Consider the following 21,333-nt stretch of genomic DNA (forward strand, 5'->3'; position numbering starts at 1 on the left):
TTTTTTTGAGGAATCTCAATACCATTTTCCATAGCAGCTGCTATGGAATTTTATAATTCCACAAATAGTTACCACCCTCCTATGAAAAAAAATCCATTTCGGAATGCTTCTGATGACAAAAATTAAGTTCATGGATGAGCGATTTCTGAAGTCATGAGACAATCATAGCATGTGATCCTTATCTGGGGCCAGGTCTTCTAACCAACATCATAGGAGCTCAATAAATATTTGTTAAATGAAAAGTTGAACAACTCTAGACTTTTTGTTGTCTTTTCTCAATCTCTTGCTTCACAAGCGTATACAAATGGCCTAGGATTTCATGGAACCAGATTGATGTTCAGAGCTCAAAGAGCTCAAAGATCATTTGATATAGCTCCATAATTTGATGAGTAAATTTATGTGATTTTCCACCCCCCAAACTTGGGACAGGTGACTTGAATATTTATTTAAGGAAACAGCAATTCCTTTTTTTTTTTTTTATTAAACTTACCCTCAGATTTCAGTTCTCAACTATCTGGGCTCTACTCTTTTTAGCTTGAAAATAATTGTTCCTGTTTTAGAATGTGAAAGCAAAATAGAAATAGAGCTTAGGTAGTTGTTTATCTCAATGAGCTTGATCTTTTAAGGGGATAACTTCGGGAGATTAAACAACTAGACACTTCCTATCTCTTTCCAGACCAACATAGAAGCTTTTGAAAGAAGTCATCAGAGTCACCATCAATGTAATCACCAAACAAATTAATCAGATTCGACTCTTAAAAACTTAAATATTTAAAAATTAAACCCACTCTGAAAGGACAAAGATTTATCACTATAGGGAATATTTACTTACTATGTAATCATTATAATTATTTACAGAGCTATACACAGGCACTTTCCATGCATTATATCACAGCAGCCTACTGGTATTATATTGATGCCCATTAAAGAGATGAGATATGAGACAATAAATAATTTGTCTGTGAAATACTGAAATTTGGACCCTCATCTGTGAGACCACAAAACACATGACTTTCATCACTGCAGTACTACCTACCAAATGCACGCTACTGTGCTGGAATCTATGGAGCATATGAGGACTGTGTAACAAGGCCTTAAGTAGTTTATGCAACCTGGCACATGATATAAGACAAGTACTACAGATGAAAGAAAATGTACCTGGCCAAGAAGACATATACTGTGTTAAAGAAGTATGCTATAAATTCTGAAGCCAATAGGAATAGATGATTTAAAAAAAAAAAAAAAAAAAAAAAGGAAAGTAAGAAAGGAAAGAAGAGGGGCTATTGGGTGGTTCAGTCAGTTAAGTGGCCAATTCTTGATTCTGGCTCAGGTTATGATCCCAGAGGGTGGGGAGGATCAAGCCCCATGTTGGGTTCCATGCTCAGTGGGGAGTCTGCTTGAGGATTCTCTCTCCCTCTCCTTAACTCAAATAAATATTTAAAAAAAAAAAGAAGTTTAAATTGAAGGCAGAAAGGATTATATAGTAGAAAGGGCAACAAACAAATCAGAACACATGAATTCTGGTTCCCAACTACTACTCACTAATGAGTGACCTTGGATATTCTGCAAGTTCTGCATAATATTGTATAATTACATCATCAGAGTAATTTTATTGACACCTAACATGAGACAGTAAATATATCAGAAAAGTTCCATAGGGCTGTTTAATCTCACTACATTATATATATTATACATACATATATAAATATCACATTTTTATTTCACATTAGAGCAATACTATGTCCTTCTCCAATGCAACTCAAGGTGCAAAGCCATCCTGTAAGAATCAAAGGCTTCTATGATCAATTAAAATGTTAAAGGAAAGGCAAAGTGGCAATTTAGAAAAAAGTTCTTCCCCTGCTTTTTAGCTTATCCGTCCCCTCCCCCGGCCTTTATTTTTCTGATTTATTCAAGAAAGAGAGTATAAAAGCATCTTATTAGCAATTCTCACGCAGGAAATACGAGCACTTAGGGTCAATTGAAAAGAAACTGGGATAAGGGGGAGTCAAGAGGAAGAAGAATGTCATACAATTAGAGAATTTAGTTTAGCTTGCACACAGTCAAGAATGTCATGCAAATTTGTGTACATTTATTAGATATTTAAAACATTCTTTATTTCATTTTATTACCTCAACATTTTCCCCTTTCCATGAACCTTTATACTGATGCTTAGAAATCCTTTTAATTCATCTAAATTTTAAGTAAAGTATTGGAGGCAGTATAGCCAAGGGTTTTTCTGCTTCACGCGGGTTAAGATTGTTAAACAGGCTGATCCTTATTACAGAAAGCTTCCGGGGAAGGTAGTGCTGCCCTCCGAGCAGATGTTCTAAAACTGTTGACCACCCCACCCCCCACGTTTTTCTCATAAGGAGGGTTTTGGGAAAATGCTAAAGGCAGTGTGTTGATGACTCAGTGACAAAAGCTAGATTTCTGTCAGCAGCTTTCATTAAGGTTAGCGTTTAGCCTGTACCCTCATCATGTGCCATAGAGTTAGTTTTGGATTAGCAAGTGCTAATCCACATGGAAATGATCTCTAAGATCCACATATGTTTAGCAATCTGATTACATTTTCAAATGTACCTTTTAACTCCTCTCGTTGTCCTTAATTTTAAGAGATGTGAACAAATTAATAACATTTGTGTCTTTCCTGGTCAGTTTAACTCAGGTAGTCTAAGAACGCTTAGTTCCCCAAGGCAAGCTCAGAGAATCTAGAAATCTCCTGATCTCCCCTCAACTCTTAGGACAGGGCCCTTTGTGTGCACAGTTCTTAGGAATTCGAGAACTTGACTAACTTGAGCAACAGAAATAAAACGTCTCCCCAAAAGGTGATTGTTGATTTCAGGGCACTTTTGGAAGCTGTTTTTAAGCCAGTGCTGCATCTGATGGGGGGCAGGGAGGGCAAGAGCCGTCCCCAAATGTGGCACTTAGCACCCGGACATGCCTCCAGTCAGGCTGACAAATCTCCGAAGTGGGAATCGTCAGTTTTCCCTCCACAGGGCCTCGGCGTGTGAGGGAAGGAGGGGGATGGGCAGGGGCCATCAGGGGAAAAGTCTCCGGCCTTTCCACGTCTCTCAACACCATCCCTCCCCCACCCCGCCTCCTCCTTCCCCCATCCTAAACAAGCCGGCGGGAGAGGGGCCCCGGGGGCAGCCTGGGCCGCGAAGCTCGGCCTTTGTGGCTCTGTCCTCGACGGTGGCGGGCAGGCAGAGGGGGCGGGGCCGCGGGCCGAAGACCCTCAGCCGGGGCTTGACCCCCAGGTGCATTGTCCGGCGGGGCCCGCCCCCTCCCCGCGGGGCAGCGCCAGGGCCGCCACGGGGCCCCCTCCTGGCGTCTCCCTCCGCCGGCCGCACCGACCTCGCGGTCCCCAGACCAGGGGCCAGATGTAGAAAGTAGTCCCCAGGCCGGCAGCGGCGGCGCTGTCCACTCCGCCGCCCCCGCCCCCTCCAGCCGCCGCCTCACTCCGCCCCCAGGCCGGACTCTCGGGCCCCCCGCCTCTTGCGAGCGGGTGTCCGTGCGCCGGCCTCGCCGCGACACAGAGACCCGCCGCCGGCCGCGCCAAGCCACGCCACGCCACGCCACGCCGGAGCCCGAAAGGGAAGCCCAGGCTGCGCGCGTCCAGTAGCGGCGTGGGGAGCGCCCGGAGGAGGGGGCAGGCAGGCGGACAGCGGCTACCGGGCGGCCGGGGAGCATGCCCGCGCAGCCCCGCTGAATGGCGCCTTCTCTGCGACCCCTCGCCCGGCTGCGGCGGCCAGGGATGCTGCTCCGCGCGCTCCTGCTCCTGCTGCTGCTCGGCTCCGGTCCAGGTGGGCGCGCTTTCTTCTGCGTCTGTGGCGTTTGAGCAGGCGCGAGTGGGCTGGGGAAAGAGGAAACCGCAGGGCGGGGGGGATGCTGGGGGGACGGCGAGGTCCGCCGCGGTGCGCTGACCACCGGACCTGCCCCCTCCCTGCTGCCAGTCGGGAGCGGCTGCCGGAGGCGCGGGCGGCCCGCGGGCTGTGCGGGGGCGCGGGCAGAGCGGTGGGCGCCTCTCCCGGCACACGCCCCTCCTCGCTGCGCTTCGTGAGCCGCAGCCTGCAGGGCCGTGGCGCCCGCTGTCCACTCTTCCCCCTTTCTCCTCGCGCCATTGTCCGGGCTCCGGCCGAGTCCTCGCCTCCGCGGCCAGCCTCAGCTCCAGCTCCGCGCCGCCCGCCGGCTCGCTAGCCCGCCGGGGCCGCCGCGGCGCACGTGGCTTTATTTATATTGTTTCCTTAGTGGCAGCCTGGCCACGCAGGGGGCGCCGCGGTTTCCCTCTGCTTCCCCTTTTTGCAGTGGGGGTTTCCCACGCGTTTTAGGCCAGGGGAGAGAATAGGTGAACTCAGCCTTGGGGGCAGCACCCCTAGGGCCCCCATTTCCCCAGATCCGGATCTAGAGAGGAGAAGGACAGGGGAGGGGTGGAATTAGAGACAAGATGGGTTGGAAGGTGCGTGGCTGATTTGTGTTGGGGGGAGGGCGGGGAGTATCGGGAACGGAGGAGGCAGGTATAATCTTATGAATAGGAGCCCTCCTCCCCCGTACCTAGGTATTTTGGGGGCAGGGCCTGAGGTGTGTGCCACTGTGAAGATTTCTCCAAACTCCAGTTTAGCCTTGTGCAAAGTTGGATGAACTAATTTCTCTGGTTTGCATCTGCTCTGGTTTATCCTAAAAGAGATAAAAAAGTATAAAGTGGATGTAATGATTGTGAGGGGCGAGGAGGAAGAGTGTTCAGGAGAATGGGTTATTTTATTTATTTACAGGTTACAAACCCCGGACTTTCATCTTCTCTGGAGGAGTTAGTTTTCTGTTAACATGAGAAAAGGATCAAAGTCAGATGTGACTCGGAAACACAATGGGCGCCTTCCGGAGTGGTCCTCGCAGCGCCGGGCTGTTAGGGTCGCTCTCGTCGCCCTGGGCGTATATTAGAAGTCCGCAGCCCGAGCGTGGGAGCATGCCTAGTGTGTGAGTTTTCCGAGGACCTGCCTTGATGAGAAACAGATCAGTCCCGGGAATTTGTAATCATGTATTCAGAACATCATAAGGAAAATGAAATATTCCCAAACTCCTAACACTCCCCAATCAGTATGCCAGACTTTACCTGACCTTTGCGCAGAATGCAGGACCTGACAGGGTATTAAGAGGTCATCGGATGTTTTCTCCAGGCAGGGACCGGGACGATGGGCATGCTTAGATTAAAACGTTTCCTCTGCTCTGATAAAAATGTGTATTGGTTGATTAAGCAATCTTCTATCCTTATTAGACAGTAAGGACCAATTAGTCACACTTTCTTCCAGCAGTTGGTAATTCGAAAGAAAAGAAAGAAAAAATAAAAGTTTTCTAATCTGATCACCCACTGAGTACAATCAGCAAAAGTTACCAGCGTTTCAAACTCTACAGTTTGCCCATTAAATACCCACCTTACTCTGCAGAAACTAAGTAAATGGATCTATTTCAAGGAGAGGAGACAGTCTTTGCTGTAAAAGGACAGATGGAAAAATGCAAACTTGTAATTTGTCACAAAAGATAAATGCACTTCCCAGAGGAGTAGGTGCCAAGGGGTCCAAAACACTTCAAGGGACAAGGAAATAAACTTGCTTGTTCACAGGGTTGGAGTTTTGCTAATGATTTCTTGTAAAATTAGACTTTTACGACTTACTCTGTTCAAGATCTTTTTGACAAGCTTGTAAAAGTAGCAAACAGCTTGTGCTCTTGAGTTTTCCTGATGATTTTGATACTCTAGCAAGGAGCTTGAGAACAGGATTCTTACAAGGGATAGATGATTATGAAATCTTCCCTATGCTTTTAGAGTAGATGTTGTAAAAGGTGATTTTTCTGATTTGTTGAAAAGGTTTGCTGAACTTAGATTGCTTTATTAAGGTGTTTATCAGTTAACTAATATATTTGTTAAACTTTGTCGTGTTACATCCTGAATATGGTTTACAATTATGTGTTAAGAAATGATTTTATACTTGTAATTCTGGATATGCCTCCCCTCTCTTTTTCCTTATAGGAGTGTGGTGCTTTAATGAACTGTTTTTTATAAAAGAACCACAGGATGTAACTGTCACAAGAAAGGACCCAGTCATTTTAGATTGCCAGGCTCATGGCGAAGTTCCTATTAAGGTCACATGGTTGAAAAATGGAGCAAAAGTGTCTGAAAATAAACGGATCCAGGTTCTGTCTAACGGCTCTTTATACATCAGTGAAGTGGAAGGCAAGCGAGGAGAGCTGTCTGATGAAGGATTTTATCAGTGCTTGGCAATGAACAAATATGGAGCCATTCTTAGTCAAAAAGCGCATCTTACCTTGTCAAGTAAGTGTTTAAATTCTTCGTTGTCTGACAGTTTTCATTGCTACATTTTGATGATTTTGTGATTCACTATGTACTAACCCTGAAAGTCACACAAACTTGAAGAGTTTTCCTGGAGACAGTAGCTGATCCTAAGGGCAAGCAAAAGACTGAGAAAGGGGCACCTGGGTGGCTCAGTAGGTTAAAGCCTCTGCCTTTGGCTCAGGTCAAGATCCCAAGGTCCTGGGATTGAGCCCCGTGTTGGGCTCTCTGCTGGGCAGAGAGCCTGCTTCCCTTCCCTCTCTCTCTGCCTGCCTCTCTGCCTACTTGTGATCTCTGTCAAACAAATAAAATATTTTTTTAAAAGACTGAGAAAAAAATTAATGAGTGATTGAGAATGAAAGTCAAGTTAGATTTAGAACACCTAAACCTGTAGAAGTAGCTTTATATAAATTTATAAGTGTTTCACGCTATGAAAAGAGTTGGGTGCAAAAGTTTTAGCTAACACAACAAAAGTTTTAAAATCTCATCTTTCATAAATTAATAATCAAAATTTAAACACAAGTAGATCTTTCTGCTTTGTAGATGGCCCGTGATTGCTTAATCTTTCTTATAGCCCAGCCTTCCATTTCTCAGAGTGCTTTAAGATCACTCATGTTGCTTTTTAATTGTAGAGAGGGCATTGGTCAGTAACTCTCAAGCCTTTGAAGTATTCCTAGTCTTTTTCTGCTGGGAGAGAAAGAGGTTAAGGCCATTTCCATATTATGTCTAATGGATTTAAACCAGATCTGCCCCCTTTATTCCAGTTGTCATAAAGTTTGCTGTCTAATGATTTCCTTTGTATTAACAGCCCCATCAGATCAGCCATTTGTCCAAGTGATCCAGTGCTTGGTGGTTGACCTGATAACTGTTGAGTGTAAAGATGGGCCTAGGATGGATGGGGAACTCCTTGTTCCCACTGAGGCTTTCCCGCATCTTTGAGGGATCAAACATGTGACACTCCAGATGGCAATAGACAATGTAAACCTTTAAACAGTATCTTAAAAATAGTTTTTTAAAAAAGATTTTTATTTTTTTATTTGACAGAGAGATCACAAGTAGGCAGAGAGGCAGGCAGAGAGAGGAGGAAGCAGGCTTCCCACTGAGCAGAGAGCCCGATGCGGGGCTCGATCCCAGAACCCTGGGATCATGACCTGAGCAGAAGGCAGAGACTTTAACCCACTGAGCCACCCAGGCGCCCCTTAAAAATAGTTATTTTTTTAAAAAAGATTTCATTTATTTATTTGACAGAGATCACAAGTAGGCAGAGAGGGAGAGAGGAGGAAGCAGGCTCGCCGCCAAGCAGAGAGCCCGATGCAGGGCTCGATCCCAGGACCCTGAGATCATGACCTGAGCTGAAAGCAGAGGCTTTAAACCACTGAGCCACCCAGGCGCCCCTTAAAAATAGTTTTTACAAGTCTCGTAGCTACATTCTTCTGTTAATCCACAAAAGATAGATTTTATGCAATACTGACAAATTGATCATTTACAGAATGAACAATAGGAAGAGGGAGCTCATAAGATAAAGACATGATCTTTAAGAAGTAGTTTCTTCACCGTCTACACAACTGAAATTTAGAAAGCTATTGGCAGGGATTTTCTAGATGACTTTAACTATTATAACAGTGTATGGCCATATTTACGTCACCATCATAATAGTAATTTACCTGTGCAGTAATGATTACTTGTAGAAAATAAGTTCCAAGCAAAGAGACTTATCTACTGAAATATTTCAGAAAGGTAGGAAAGCTTCCAGTTCTAACCTCCCCCACCCCCAAATAACAAAAACCTGAGAAAAAAATTTTTTTTATATAAAGATTTTATTTATTTATTTGACAGAGAGAAATCACAAGTAGGCAGAGAGGCAGGCAGAGAGAGAGAGAGGAGGAAGCAGGCTCCCTGCTGGGCAGAGAGCCCGATGCGGGACTCGATCCCAGGACCCTGAGATCACGACCCGAGCCAAAGGCAGTGGCTTAACCCACTGAGCCACCCAGGCGCCCCAGAAAATTTTTGATAAACTTTTTTGTTTGGCATAAATCACTAGCCAATAATCTTTTTGTTTTTGGTTTTTCTTTGCTGTTTTCAGAATAGTGTGCTGTGGTGTGTGTGTGTGTAACATAACATTGTTGCGTAGAGTTGTAACTTTTTCACCTTTTCAGCATTGTGGGAAGCTTTTCATACCAGGAACTGTCGTTTGTGTTTCTTTGCTGGAGAGGAGCAGAACAGAAAGGTGGAGGAGGGCGGATGGGCCTTGAAAGGATGAAGCATTTATCATGACCACACATTGTTTCCAGGACCTCCTTAGTAGCCTGACAAAATTCTAAGGCACTCAGAAATGCCTTGAAAACACACAGAGCTTTGAAGTCTGTGTAGGATAATAAGTGTTATTAACAGTGAAACAAATGTTAGTGTTGGCTTTTTGAGTATCTTTAGATTTTTCTAACTGTAAAAATTATGGATAATTAATATTAGATGTGAATAGTTTTGAAAGCTCTTGTGGTGAAGTTTTCATGTAATGAGTATCAAAAACTTCCTAGTGAGACTAGAACATTGGTGGCAAATGTCAATTGTATTCAGTTATAGGGACCACACTTTTCATAGGAACTCTGTAGAGATAACTTTGCTAGGAAATTACATTTAGTATTATAGATTTGAAATGAATACATAGTGGTTTTAGATTTTCTTTTAGAAACATGAGACTTCTTAGGGATTCTGAATTTACAAAGTTAGTTTGGGTATTTAAAAAGCAATGTCCGACAGTGATGTAGGCTCAAATGACTTTATCCTAAGTTCAGGGTAAAGATGTTATACATATTAAACAGGAAGAGAATAGGCATTAAGTGGACATTCTGTTTCGCTTTAAAAAAAAAAAAAAAAAAAAAGCTTGTTCTCTTTCAGTTATTGATAGCAGCAGGGTGCAAGTATGTTCTTTTTATTTTTCCGATCAAAGATTTGCCAGCAAGCATATCTTTTGATTCAGAAGTGTAAGAGTATAGCATCTGAAAATCTTAAACTTTAATCTGTGCAAGTTTTAGATTTTTAACACGTAGGCAATCAAGTCTTGGTTTCTAAACTTAGGAACTAGAAGCTGAAAGTTGCACTCTAGGCAAGAATTCCATTATTCATGTGTAAATTAGGAATTCACAGGGTTAAAAGGTTAGAAACTGGCCAGGATGAGGTTTACCCTTGTGATAAAGAGCAGATGACCCTCATTCATTGGCCAAAGCTTTCATGTAGCTCTTCTGCAAAGTTAGTTATTGCCATGAATTGTTCTTGAGGAATGCAGAAATTCAAATGTGAACCGGCCTTTCCTTAAGTGTCACTTTGGAGCCTTATCTCCCAAGCACATCAGAGCCCCGCTGCAGGGACAAGGTTCCTCCCCAAAGGCCTGGAGGCTTGGCTTTCCTGTTGTTCATCCAAGCACAAAAGAATTTGTCTAACTTAGTTTTTCTAAGGCATCTCATTTTTAAAGGAAAGTATAGGGTTAAAGTAATATTTAGTTGTGTTTTTTTTTTTATTGATAGGCATTTTAGCCATTTTACATTTTCATGAAGTTAGTAGAGAAAGGAGAGTATGTGTGAGGCCCTTTTTCTAGTTATATAGAATAGTAAGAATGGAAGATTAAGCTGTTTCCTATAAATTTCAATATTTTTAGCTTTTGGCAAATCGAATTTCCACTTTCATGTACATGCTAAGTCTTCACTATGTAAATTATTTAATTTAAATATTTTAGGAGTAAGAAATAATCCCTGGACATTTTGATATTCCTTGCATTCTTAGCATTAAAGTAAGATAAATTTCATAGGAAAGCACTAGTGTGGTAAAATGGTCTCATATTTCAACAAGTTTAAATTAAGATAAGAGACATTTGAGAGAAGTAAAGGAGGAGGCGGAGTGTGTTCTGTGATGTGTAAAAGACTGGCTGTAAGCTAGTGATTGAACAGGAAGCTAGTTGTTTATTTCCTTTCCATAAAAGGTGGAAATTGAAGTCTTAGGATAGAGGGAAAGAGAACATAAAGCCAGCTTATATTTCTTAGGTATTTCAGGGTGCTTCATTTGGGTGAAAAGTCATTTTTTAAGTGAGCATTAGCTGGAAGATCATAGTATTGTAACTATGATTTCCACCCCCCCCCCCCAATTTTGAGGTTAGGTTTTGCATGTGTAAAGTTGGGGCGGGGGGGGGTGGAGAGGGGGAGGAGGTAGTCTGTATCTATACCTTTACATAGCAGTAGTAATTCCCTTTGAAAGGATGTAGTTTGTTTTCCCTGAATAAATTTTTATCACTGCAATTTAAATGGAGATGAGACTTCAAGGCTTTTGTTGTTGTTGTAGTTAGATTAATGAAAAACTGTTCTATGAGTGTGGTTTGTATTTTAAAGAGTAAAACAGAAATTATAGTCCAAAATGAGTTAAAATATATTGAGAATATTTAATGACTCATGCTAAAAAAAAAAAAAGGTGGGTGGTTGAAAAGAGAAAGATAAGAACTATGAGGCTATTAGCCTAAATTTTGAATTGTATTAGTGACCTAGGACCCAAGATGGGCAAGATTTTGCTACAGTGTCACTTTTTATTGAGATTTGTAGATGCTGTAAAGGGGAACATCTCTTATATCTGTGCCTGTTCACTTCAAGCTGTTAACAGTTAACTGCCCTAACTAAACAGTTGTAACACAAAAGTAAAAGTCGTCTGATTTCAGAAAAATAAGACAGAACTGAGGTATTTAGAGAGACTATAGATAAGGTTCAGATGATGCTTTCTGGGATCACAAAAAATCATCTTCAAAGAGAAGGGGTTATGTATGGTTCAAGAGTACATGTTTAACTTAAAAATTGGCCATCTTAAAGTTGCTTAAGTCAGGGAAGTAAAAGCACAAAGAGTTCTACAGGCTTATATACAATTATACTTGGTTCTTTAATTCTGTCTTCTTAAAAGGTTTATCAGGTACCTGATAATCTCTGGGTGATGGAACCAGTTTTTCCCACTTTACACTTGATTAGTGAGGAACATTTCTCATCTTCAGAAACCCGTAACACTATCTCACTGTTTTTCATAGTTGTTGGATCTTTAATTTTATAACCAAGCAGGATCCACTGAGGGGTAGAATTATAATTTGCTTTAAGATGTATATAAATGTGTTTATTTCTGTTCAGCTCCTTAATGGAATATTGAAAGAGCATTTGGTATGGTCCTCTTTGTCAACTATCTCTGATTATTCTAAAGAAGGGGTCTTGCTTTCAGCACTTGTTTGCGGAGGGATTTGTTGTCACTGCTCCTGAATTTAACAGCTGGGCCTATTGATGGAGTCCAGAGCAATTTAAGAGAATTGCAAAAAAAAAAAAAAAAAAACAACCAACCAACCAAACAAACAAACAAAAAAAAACCCCAAAACAAAACCAAAACCAAACCAAACCAAAACAAAATCCAAAAACAAAAAACTCCCTTAGCCCCCCACCAAAATACCAAATCTTTTAAGCAGGACTTTAAGTTTGAAGGAGTATTTCAATTAATAAATAAATACATTTGAGGTTACTCTTTGGAAAACCCCAATAGCCCTGACTACAATATTGAGAGAGAATTTTTAATCTCTCACAGGCAGATTTGCTCTATTAAGGATGGATTACTTTCAGCTTTTAAATTGGCAATGACTATATGAAAAATAATAATGTTTGGCATTTTGTTGATCATACTTGAATTTTTTAAAAAGATTTTATTTATTTTTTTGAGTGAGAGAGAGCATGAGAGGGGAGAAGGTCATAGGGAGAAGCAGACTCCCCATGGAGCTTGAGCCTGATGTGGGACTTGATCCCAGGACTCCGGGATCATGACCTGAGCCGAAGGCAGTGGCTCATCTAATTGAGCCAGCCGGGTGCCCGGATCATACTTGAATTTTTAAGAACAGCTGTGGTTATTGAGATGTTTTAAGAGAAGACCTAAAAATTGTACCCCAAATTTTCACTTACAGTCAGGACTATTTTAATACTTACGTGTGTCCAAACTCTTCAGTAAAGCATTTTTTAAGCTCATCATTTAAATTTGGTAAATAAGAGAGGAATTAGTTGTAATGATACATTACAGTTGTAATGATACATAGTTGTAATCATTGAAGTAAATGTTGGCAGTTGCCTTAACATGGGAATCTGCACAGAGCCAGCTCACAGTCAGCAACTGACAATGGTGATGGGCAAAAAGGGTAAAAATGTACTAAATTACCTTCAGTGTCTGTAGTTCTGAAGCCAAGTGAATCCCTCTAGGGATATGTATTGCAGAGGATGAAGGTGTCATCCTCACAAAGGTCTCTGACACTAATCTGACAAATACTTTCCTGACTTATACATTCCTTTTTTTTTTTTTCTTTTTTCAACCTCTGGTTCTCAGAAACTGCTTTTGATGCACGTTAAAAGCCAAATTCTTATAGGCTGAATGGAAGGCATGAATTAAAAATGTTTATTTTTTCAGTTTCTAGAGGGTTTGCCCTTTTCTCATGTTTATGTATATGCATTTTTTTTTCTTAATAGCTTTAGCATTTGTGGCTAGTTTAATCAAGTGACTGTTGGAGAATGCAATCACTGTTCAGGGTTTATTGTTCAGGTCCTTACTGGGCTTATTTCTTAGGACTGATGGAAAGGAAATTTTCTTTCTCTCTTTCTCTGTCTTTCTCTCTCTCTTTCTAGTAGACTCCATCCCCAGTCTAATGGGAGCTTGAACTCACCATCCTGAGATCAAGACCTGAGCTGAGATCAAGAGTCCAATGCTTGGGGCGCCTGGGTGGCTCAGTGGGTTAAAGCCTCTGCTTTCAGCTCAGGTCATGATCTCAGGGTCCTGGGATCGAGCCCCTCATCAGGCTCTCTGCTCTGCGAGAAGCCTGCTTCCTCCTCTCTCTGCCTGCCTCTCTGCTTACCTGTGATTTCTCTCTGTCAAATAAATAAACAAAATCTTTAAAAAAAAAAAAAAGAGTCCAATGCTTAACCAACTGAGCCACCCAAGCGCCCGAGGGAAATTTTCTTTTAACAATTTACTTTATGATGATGAGCACTGGGGGTTATATGCAACTAATGAATCATTGAACACTACATCAAAAACTAATGATGTGCTATATGTTGGCTAAATTAAATTAAAAAAATGGAAAAAATTTTACTTAATGAAACAATAGTAAATCAGTGATAGTTTGTTTTTTTTATGATGCTACTTAACATAAGACTACTTTTTCTAAATCATATTCTTTGGGAGTAATCCTCCAGAATGGTCTTTTTATTGTTATGGTTTTGTAGTCTTTTTAGTAATACTCAAAATGGGTCTCTTTGACTCCACCAACTTTAAAAAAATGATAATGCATTTTTACTATAGGTTACATTTCTCAGGGTTTCTCAGCCTTGGTGCAATCAACATTTGGGGCTAGATAATTCTTCATTGTGGAAGCTGTCTTACGCAGTCTAGAATGTACATCAGCATCCCTGGCTTCTACATACCAGATCCCAGTCCCATAGCATGCCCTTCCCCAGTTGTGACAACCAAAAATGTGTTTTGAGAGGCAAAATCATACCTGGTTGAAAACTGTTGATGTTTCTGAAAGAGGTAGAAGTCCAAGTCCAAGAAGTCCAAGTGATCCTGGGCCAAGAGTTATTTTAACTATCTCTGTCTTATGCTTGGTAATCTGATTTTTTCATATTCATAGTGCTAAATGTATTGATTGTAGAACTATAACTTTTTTTTAAATTAATTTTTTATTTTTTATAAACATATATTTTTATCCCCAGGGGTACAGGTGTGTGAATCACCAGGTTAACTATTTTTAAGTATTGGGAAGGAAACTTGATTTAAAAAATGCGTCTGGGTCAGTATTTGTCTAATTGGAAATGATTTGCCTCTCCATTCCTTCTTCATACATGTGGTACACTGAAACCTACTAAGAGCTCACCATTCTATAGGTCCCTTCATTTTGATCTCAGTATTTTAGATCTTTTCTTGAGGAATCTAGTCAAAGAGTGAATGCAAATTTTATTTAACCCTGTTTAGTCAGTTAATTTTATTTTCTGGATGTCATTGACTCCAATGTTGAAAAAGATAGGAGAAATCTCCATGTGTGGTAAGTGGTAAAGAACATCTTTTGTGATGCTCTTCATGGAGACAAGTAAACCTGTTTGAGATTAACAGCCCAGAGAATTCCATTTGGTGTGTGGTAGGTGGTTCTTTGGGTGAATGGTTAACAGAAATCTTTTCAGCTAATTCAATGGTACCATGGACTTATTTTGGTCAGAAACAACTTAACTTCCTCTAGATAATGATGTAAATAAAGAAGGTGGTGTCTTGAGAGGGCATCAAGAGGTAAGTGAAGGGAAAAGAATTAGACACTGCAGTATGCTAACTAGCACACAGAAAGTGACAGACAAGGTTATTATGAAATGCTCGTTTTAGATTACTTAGATTACTTAGGAGCAGTGGGCAGGGATTTCAGTCTTCATCTTTTTCAAGGTATCATTCTTTGTGTTTGCTTTCATTTTGGTTAGCTTTTTGAGCTACTGAAAGTTAAAAGATTTTTCCTATAGGTAGTTTGGTCACCTGTTGAGGGCAGTAAGCCACTGGTAGCCCAAGTGGCAGTTGAGATGGATGAAGGAGAAAGCCAGATCTTTTAATGGGTGACTCTAGCGCTGAGCATGGATGGTGGAACATTTGGCACCATGTGTCCTACTCCATAAAAGTGCCTTGAGTAGAAAAAATCAGTTCAAACTAGAAGAGAAAAATTGCACATTTCTTTATTTTGAGGTAAATAGTAGTTGTGTCAAAACAGAAAATTTAGTGTTCTTGTTTTCTTACTATAGTCCTTTCATAAAGAAATTATGAAATATTACCGGGTAACAATACCTGGTAAATATTCTTCGTTGCTGCTTTTTTTCCCCCTTATCGAGTTGCTGGGAGCTACAGTGGAAAAGCAGAATGACGAAAGGCAGGAGAACCACAAATCCATTACTTGTGATTTATATGACTATAGACAAATCACTTAATCATTCTGATTTCTACCTTGTGTTATCTGTAAAAAGGACAAAAAGGAGGGGGAATGGGTGTTGAGCAACACAGTGCCCTTATTTTTGTAATTCTATTATTGTAATTCTACATAAATGGCCAATAAATTATATTTTTTCTAAGACTGAATCTAATCACACATTATAAGAGAACCATTTAAGTCACTGGGAAAAAAATTAAAATGGCTTGGCCATTATTTAACTTGGTACTTTTAAGAATTCATATTCCTGCCATGAATCATAGGAGAATCAACTTCAGTGGGGGGAGTCTTAAACTAATACTGATAATTTGAGCTAGTATTATTTTTAAGAGTCAGAAAAATAAGTTACTTTAACTGGCACTGGGCAGTTCATAATTGTTGTGCTCTTTGAAGGTTGACATAGTACATGAGAGGTATAACTTTACAAATGTGTCTAGTTTTGCTAATTAATAGTGTATTCTGATGTTTATTGACTCAGTGTTTAAATGAAATAGTGCCAGTTTAATCTTAACAGTGTTTAGCTAATGTATTAGTATCTTAATAGAAATAGATTATACTGCCTGCATCCACCCACCACCAATTCCTATTAAGAATGATAAAGTTTAATTTTCCCCCCAGCTTTCAAACTTAGTTAGCTTGAGTCCCTCTGATTGGATTTAAAGTAACTCCAATTAAAATATTGACCTCAATGTGAACACATAATAGGAAAAAAATGCTTTGATGTTGGTATTACCATTTTGGTATTTCTTTTTAAAAGAGCGATCACAGCTTTTCTTAAACAATTTTCATAGTTAAATGTATTTACTGTTTTTTTTTAAAATAAAAACAATTCACTTTTTATGTGTTTAAGAAAGTCACATTTCCATGCTCTCTTAATTAATACTTTTAATATTATTTTAACTGAGGGACCAATCTCAGTAAAGCAGTAAGATTTTAAAATCAAAAATTTTACCAAAAGCATTACTGAAGTTACCCCAGTGATAGAATGATTTCTTCAAAGCCTGTGAGTATCTTTACCTGGATGATTTACTACGTTTTAGAAGTCTGTGATAATACATGAAAGATAGTATACAGGCAGAAGAAACTTTGGGAAATTTGTTTAATTTTCAGTCCACCAGATGTCAACTTGGAAGCTATAATATTTGGGAGAGAATTTTATTGCTTAGCAAATGGTACATTGAGAAATTACAAGTTGGTCAATAGAGAAGTGACTGGTTTCTTATAGTAGAATTGACTCTTCTCAGGACAGAAAGAAGCTGACAATCAGAAGTTTTGCCCTGTTAAACAATTTTTGGAAGGGGATAATGTTAAAAAAAAAAAAAAAGAAGGAATAAGAGATAAAGAAAAAATACATTATTATTTTTCTGCTGATCTGCAAACTTTTTAGACTGTTAAGATACTGGCAAAGAACATTTTGAAAAGAAACCTTTAAAATTTTCTGAAACCCACAGTCAGTAGAGTCCTTGCTCCCTAATTTGACTTGCAGTATCATTTTGGCTCCTTCTAACATGAGTTAAGATAATTACTTGTAGTCTTAGAAATTTCTATTTGTAAATAAGGAGTATGAAGCTGAAGGGAGATAACTGCCTTGCCCAAGGGCATAGCTACTAGGTCTGGGATTAGAGCTCAGGTTTGCTGATTCTAGTCATGAATTTGCAATGTTCAAGTAAAGTTTTTCTCCCATGTATTGTGTGGAAATGTGTCTTTCTAAATTCAAAATATCTCATCTAATCCAGAATTCAGGAAAGAGAATTGTAGTGGGACTGATCCTGAGATTAAAGACACTTCTTTAATTTCTTAATATTTATTTAAAAAGTATTACTTTATCATTGTGGAACTCACCCTTTACTGTTGTATTTGTGTAAGACTTTGTTGTTGTTGTAGAAAATAGGCAGTTTTGAAACAAAAGCACTAATGTGTTTCTATTTTATCTGTCCTGTAACACTTCATGGAGTTTCTTTTCCTGTGTATGACCTCAATGCAGGGAGAGAGAGCTGTAGCCAGTCCTTTTAGAGGCTGCATTTGTTGATACATCTGTACAAATGGAAGTTTGAGCTCAAGCAGTGATTTTCAAATGTTTCTTTAAATAACCTCCAAGGAATGAGGCTCTTTCTAATCAAAAGGTTGAGGGGCACTTGGGTGGCTCAGTTGGTTAAAATTCTGCCTCTAGCTCAAGTCATGATCCCAGCGCCCTGGGATTGAAGGGGGGGAGAGGGTACATCCGCTCTCCATTCAGTGGGGATTCTGCTGCTTCTCCCTCTGCCATTCCACCTCCTCTGCTCACAGGCTCTCTCTCTCTGCACTCTCTCTCAAATAAATAAAATCTTAAAAAGTTGAGATTTAAATAAATGGTTGACTATGTGTCATTATTATTACTACTCCTTGGAAGGAGGGACATAGTGATATCCTGTGTCTCTTGTGGATATATTTTTTTAAGTATCAGTTTTATTGAGGTAGAATTCACATATCACAAAGTTCCCCTTTTGAAAGTTTATATTTCTGTGGGTTTTATTCCTTTATCACCATTATGTAATTGCAGAATATATCCACCACCTCAAAAAGAAACCCCACACCGCCCAGTTCTCTCTCCACCTATACCTTGCAACCACTAAGCTGATTACTGTCTCTATAGATTTGCTTATTCTGGACATGACATAAAAATAGAATTCTACAATATGTCGAGTTTTGTGTCTGGCTTCTTTCGCTTAGCATAATTTCAAGTTTCATACATGTTGTAGCATTAATTAGTACCTCATTTTCATGGTTGAATAAGATTCCATTATGTGATAAACCACATTACATTTATCTAATCATCTGTTGATGGATAATTTGATTGTTCCTTCTTATGGCTACTGTGAATAATTTTGCAGTGAACATTGACATTCAAGTTTCTCAGTCCCTGTTTTCACTTCTTTGGGCATATATCTAGGAGTGGAATTGCTAGATCATATGGTAATTCTGCATTTAGCCTTTTGGGGAGCCACCCAACTGTTTTCCATAGTTGCTGCACCCATTTTACATTCCCATTAGCAATGTGCAGGAGATTCAGTTTTTCCGTGCCCACACCAATGCTTATTATTTTCCTTATTAATATACTACCATAAGTGTGAAATGTTACCTCATTGTGGTATTGATTTGCATTTCCCTAATGGCTAATGATCTTTTCATGTCTTTATTGGCCATCCGTATATTTTCTTTGGAGAAATATCTACTGCCCATTTTTTGAAATTAGATCATTGAATTTTTTATTGTTGGTGGGTTGTAGGAGGTTTTTTTTTTTTTTTTAATATTCTGGATATTCATCTTATCAGTTATATGATTTGCAAATGTTTTCTGCAGTTCTGTATTTTGTCTCTTCACTTTTTGGATAATGTCCTTTGATGCATAAAGTTTTTAATTTTGATTAAATTTGATTTATTTTTTCTTTTGTTACTTGTAGTTTTGTTGTTGGATTTGATAACCCTTCAGCAAATCCAATGGTAGGAGTCTAGCTTTACACTTTTGCATATGGTGAACCAGTTGTCCCAGCACCATTCACTGAAGACACTCTTTGTTCGTGATTGAATGGATTTGGCACCCTTGTTGGCATCAGTTAGCCATGGGTATATAGGATTTATTTCTGGACTCTCGATTCTATTCTGTTAGTCTATATCCCTACATTTTAAGCCAGTACCATACTATTTTGATTATTGTAACTTTGCAGTAAGTTTAAAATCAGGAAATGTGAGTATTCCAACTTTGTTCTTTCTTTTGACTTTTTTTTTTTTTTTTTTGACTATTCATGGCCCCTTGCAATTCCATACATATCTCAGGATTGGCTTTTCCATTTCTGGATAAAAGAATCTTGGAATTTTTATATGGATTGCATTGAATGTGCAGATTACTTTGGGTAATATTGATATCTTAATGATATGAAGTCTTCCAATCCAAAAACAATACATCTTACTGTGTATTTAGGTCTTTGTTTTCTTTCAGCAGTGTTTTGTAGTTTTCAGTCCACAGATCTTTTTAATAAAATTTACTCTTAGATATTTTATTCTTTAAGATGCTATTGTAAATGAAATAATTTATTGCTGGTGTGTATAAACACAATGGCTTTATGTGTGTTGATCTTGTACCCTGAAATTTGAATCCATTTATTAGCTTTAGTACATTTCTTACAGATTCTTTGGGATTTTCTATGTATAGAGTCATATTATCTGTGAATGATTATTGTTTTACTTCTTTTCCCCCACAATTTGGATGCCTTTTATGTCTTTTTCTTTTCTAATTCCTCTGGCTTGAACTTCTAATAGAATGTTGAATAGTGTTCATTTCCTGTCCCTAAATTAGAAATATGACTGTTAACACTACAAAGACTGCATAACTGATGGGAAAGTGCTTAGGTGTGGTACATACAGGGTAAACAAGGATTACCTCAAGCAGTTTTGCAGAACTTGTCAAAAGTCTTACAACTCTTACCACGTGAAGAATATCACCTCTCCAGTAAATAAAATGTTTGCATTTTGTACCTGAATTGGGTGGTGGTAGAGTTTTGGTGTGTATGTATTTTTCCAAAAGAGGCTAAGTTTCTAGCGACGTCAGGTTTTCATTGCTTTTTGGTAGGAGTTGTAGAAATAATACTCAACTGTGAAATGGGTTCTTAGTGTAAGTTTCCTTGTGCTCTTGAAAATCTTGGTCATGTTCACCTTTTTTGAGACTATTACCTCACTTGCACTTTGGAGGAATATTTATTTGCTTTACCTGCTACGCAGAATATAATGTAAGAGGAGCCAAACTGAAAAGTAGAATACTCTTCTTAAAAATTATAGGAGAAAAGCTTTTTGTCTTTTCACCATTGAATATGGTGTTAGCTGTGGACTTTTCATAAATGTTATTTATCATATTGAGGAAGTTCCGTTGTATTTCTAGTTCTCTAGGTGTTTTATCATGAAAATGCATTGGCTTTTTAACTGCTTTTTTTCTATCAGTTGTGATGTCATATAGTTTCTTGCCTTGTTCTGTTAATGTTGTATATTAATTTTTTTCTTTGAATTCCTGGGACAGATCTCATTTGGTAAATACAGTCTTTTTAATGTAATATTAGATCAAGTTTGCTAGTAGTTTGTTGAGATTTTCCATCTATATTGATAAAGATGGTCTGTTGCTTTCTATTTTCTCGGTCTGTAATTTTCTTGTGATATATATCTGCCTTTGGTTTAGGAGGTTTTCTCTCCTCTTCTGTTTGTTGGGAGAGTTTGAGAAGATTGATGTTAATTCTAATTTAAAAGTTTTGTAGAATTCATCAATGAAGCCATCTGGTCCTGGACTTTTCTTATTTGGAAGGTTTTTGATTAGTGATTCAGTCTGTTTACTCATTATAAGGCTATTGTGATTTTTTTTTTAAAGATTTTATTTATTTATTTGACAGAGAGAGAGAGCACAAGTAGGCAGAGAGGCAGAGAGAGGGGGAAGCAGGCTCCCTGCTGAGCAGAGAGCCCGATGTGGGGCTCAATCCCAGGACCCTGGGATCATGACCGGAGCTGAAGGCAGAGACTTAACCCACTGAGCCATCCAGGCGCCCCAAGGCTATTGTGATTTTCAATTGCTTTTTGAGTCATTTAGATAATTTGTGTGATTTTAGAATTTGTATATTTCATATAGATTATCCAAATTGTAGGTATAGAGTTCATAATATTGTCTTACAATCTTTTATATTTTTGTAAAGTTGGTAGTAATATCCCCATTTTCATTTCTTTATGTCTTTTTTTTTTTTTTTTTTTTTTGTCAGTCTGGCTTTCTAATTACCAATTTTGTTCATCTTTTCAAAGAACCAGTTTTGGGTTCTGTTGTCTTTGTTGTTTTTCTAGCCTGTTTCATTTATCTTCATTCTAATCCTTATTGTTTTTTTCCTTCTATTAGCTTTCAATTTAGTTTTTACTACTTTTTCTAGTTTTCCAAGATGTAGTAAAGGTTATTGACTTGAGATAGTTTTTCTTATTTAATGTAGGCATTT

General features: G+C 39.0%; 1 protein-coding gene across 1 annotated transcript in view; it reads left to right on the plus strand.

The window, feature by feature from the left end:
• Positions 1–3,466: 3,466 nt before the first annotated feature.
• The window catches only part of PRTG (protogenin), a 118,108-nt gene continuing 100,241 nt past the window's right edge, over positions 3,467–21,333 (plus strand). Inside the window, exons 1-2 of the mRNA XM_082733832.1 lie at positions 3,467–3,803; positions 6,020–6,322. Of these exons, the coding sequence (XP_082589958.1) occupies positions 3,710–3,803; positions 6,020–6,322 (397 nt within the window). The 5' untranslated portion in view covers positions 3,467–3,709. The remainder of the gene's footprint in view (positions 3,804–6,019; positions 6,323–21,333) is intronic.

This window comes from Mustela nivalis (genome assembly GCF_964662115.1).
Source record: "Mustela nivalis genome assembly, chromosome: 6".
In the NCBI taxonomy this organism is placed as follows: Eukaryota; Metazoa; Chordata; class Mammalia; order Carnivora; family Mustelidae; genus Mustela; species Mustela nivalis.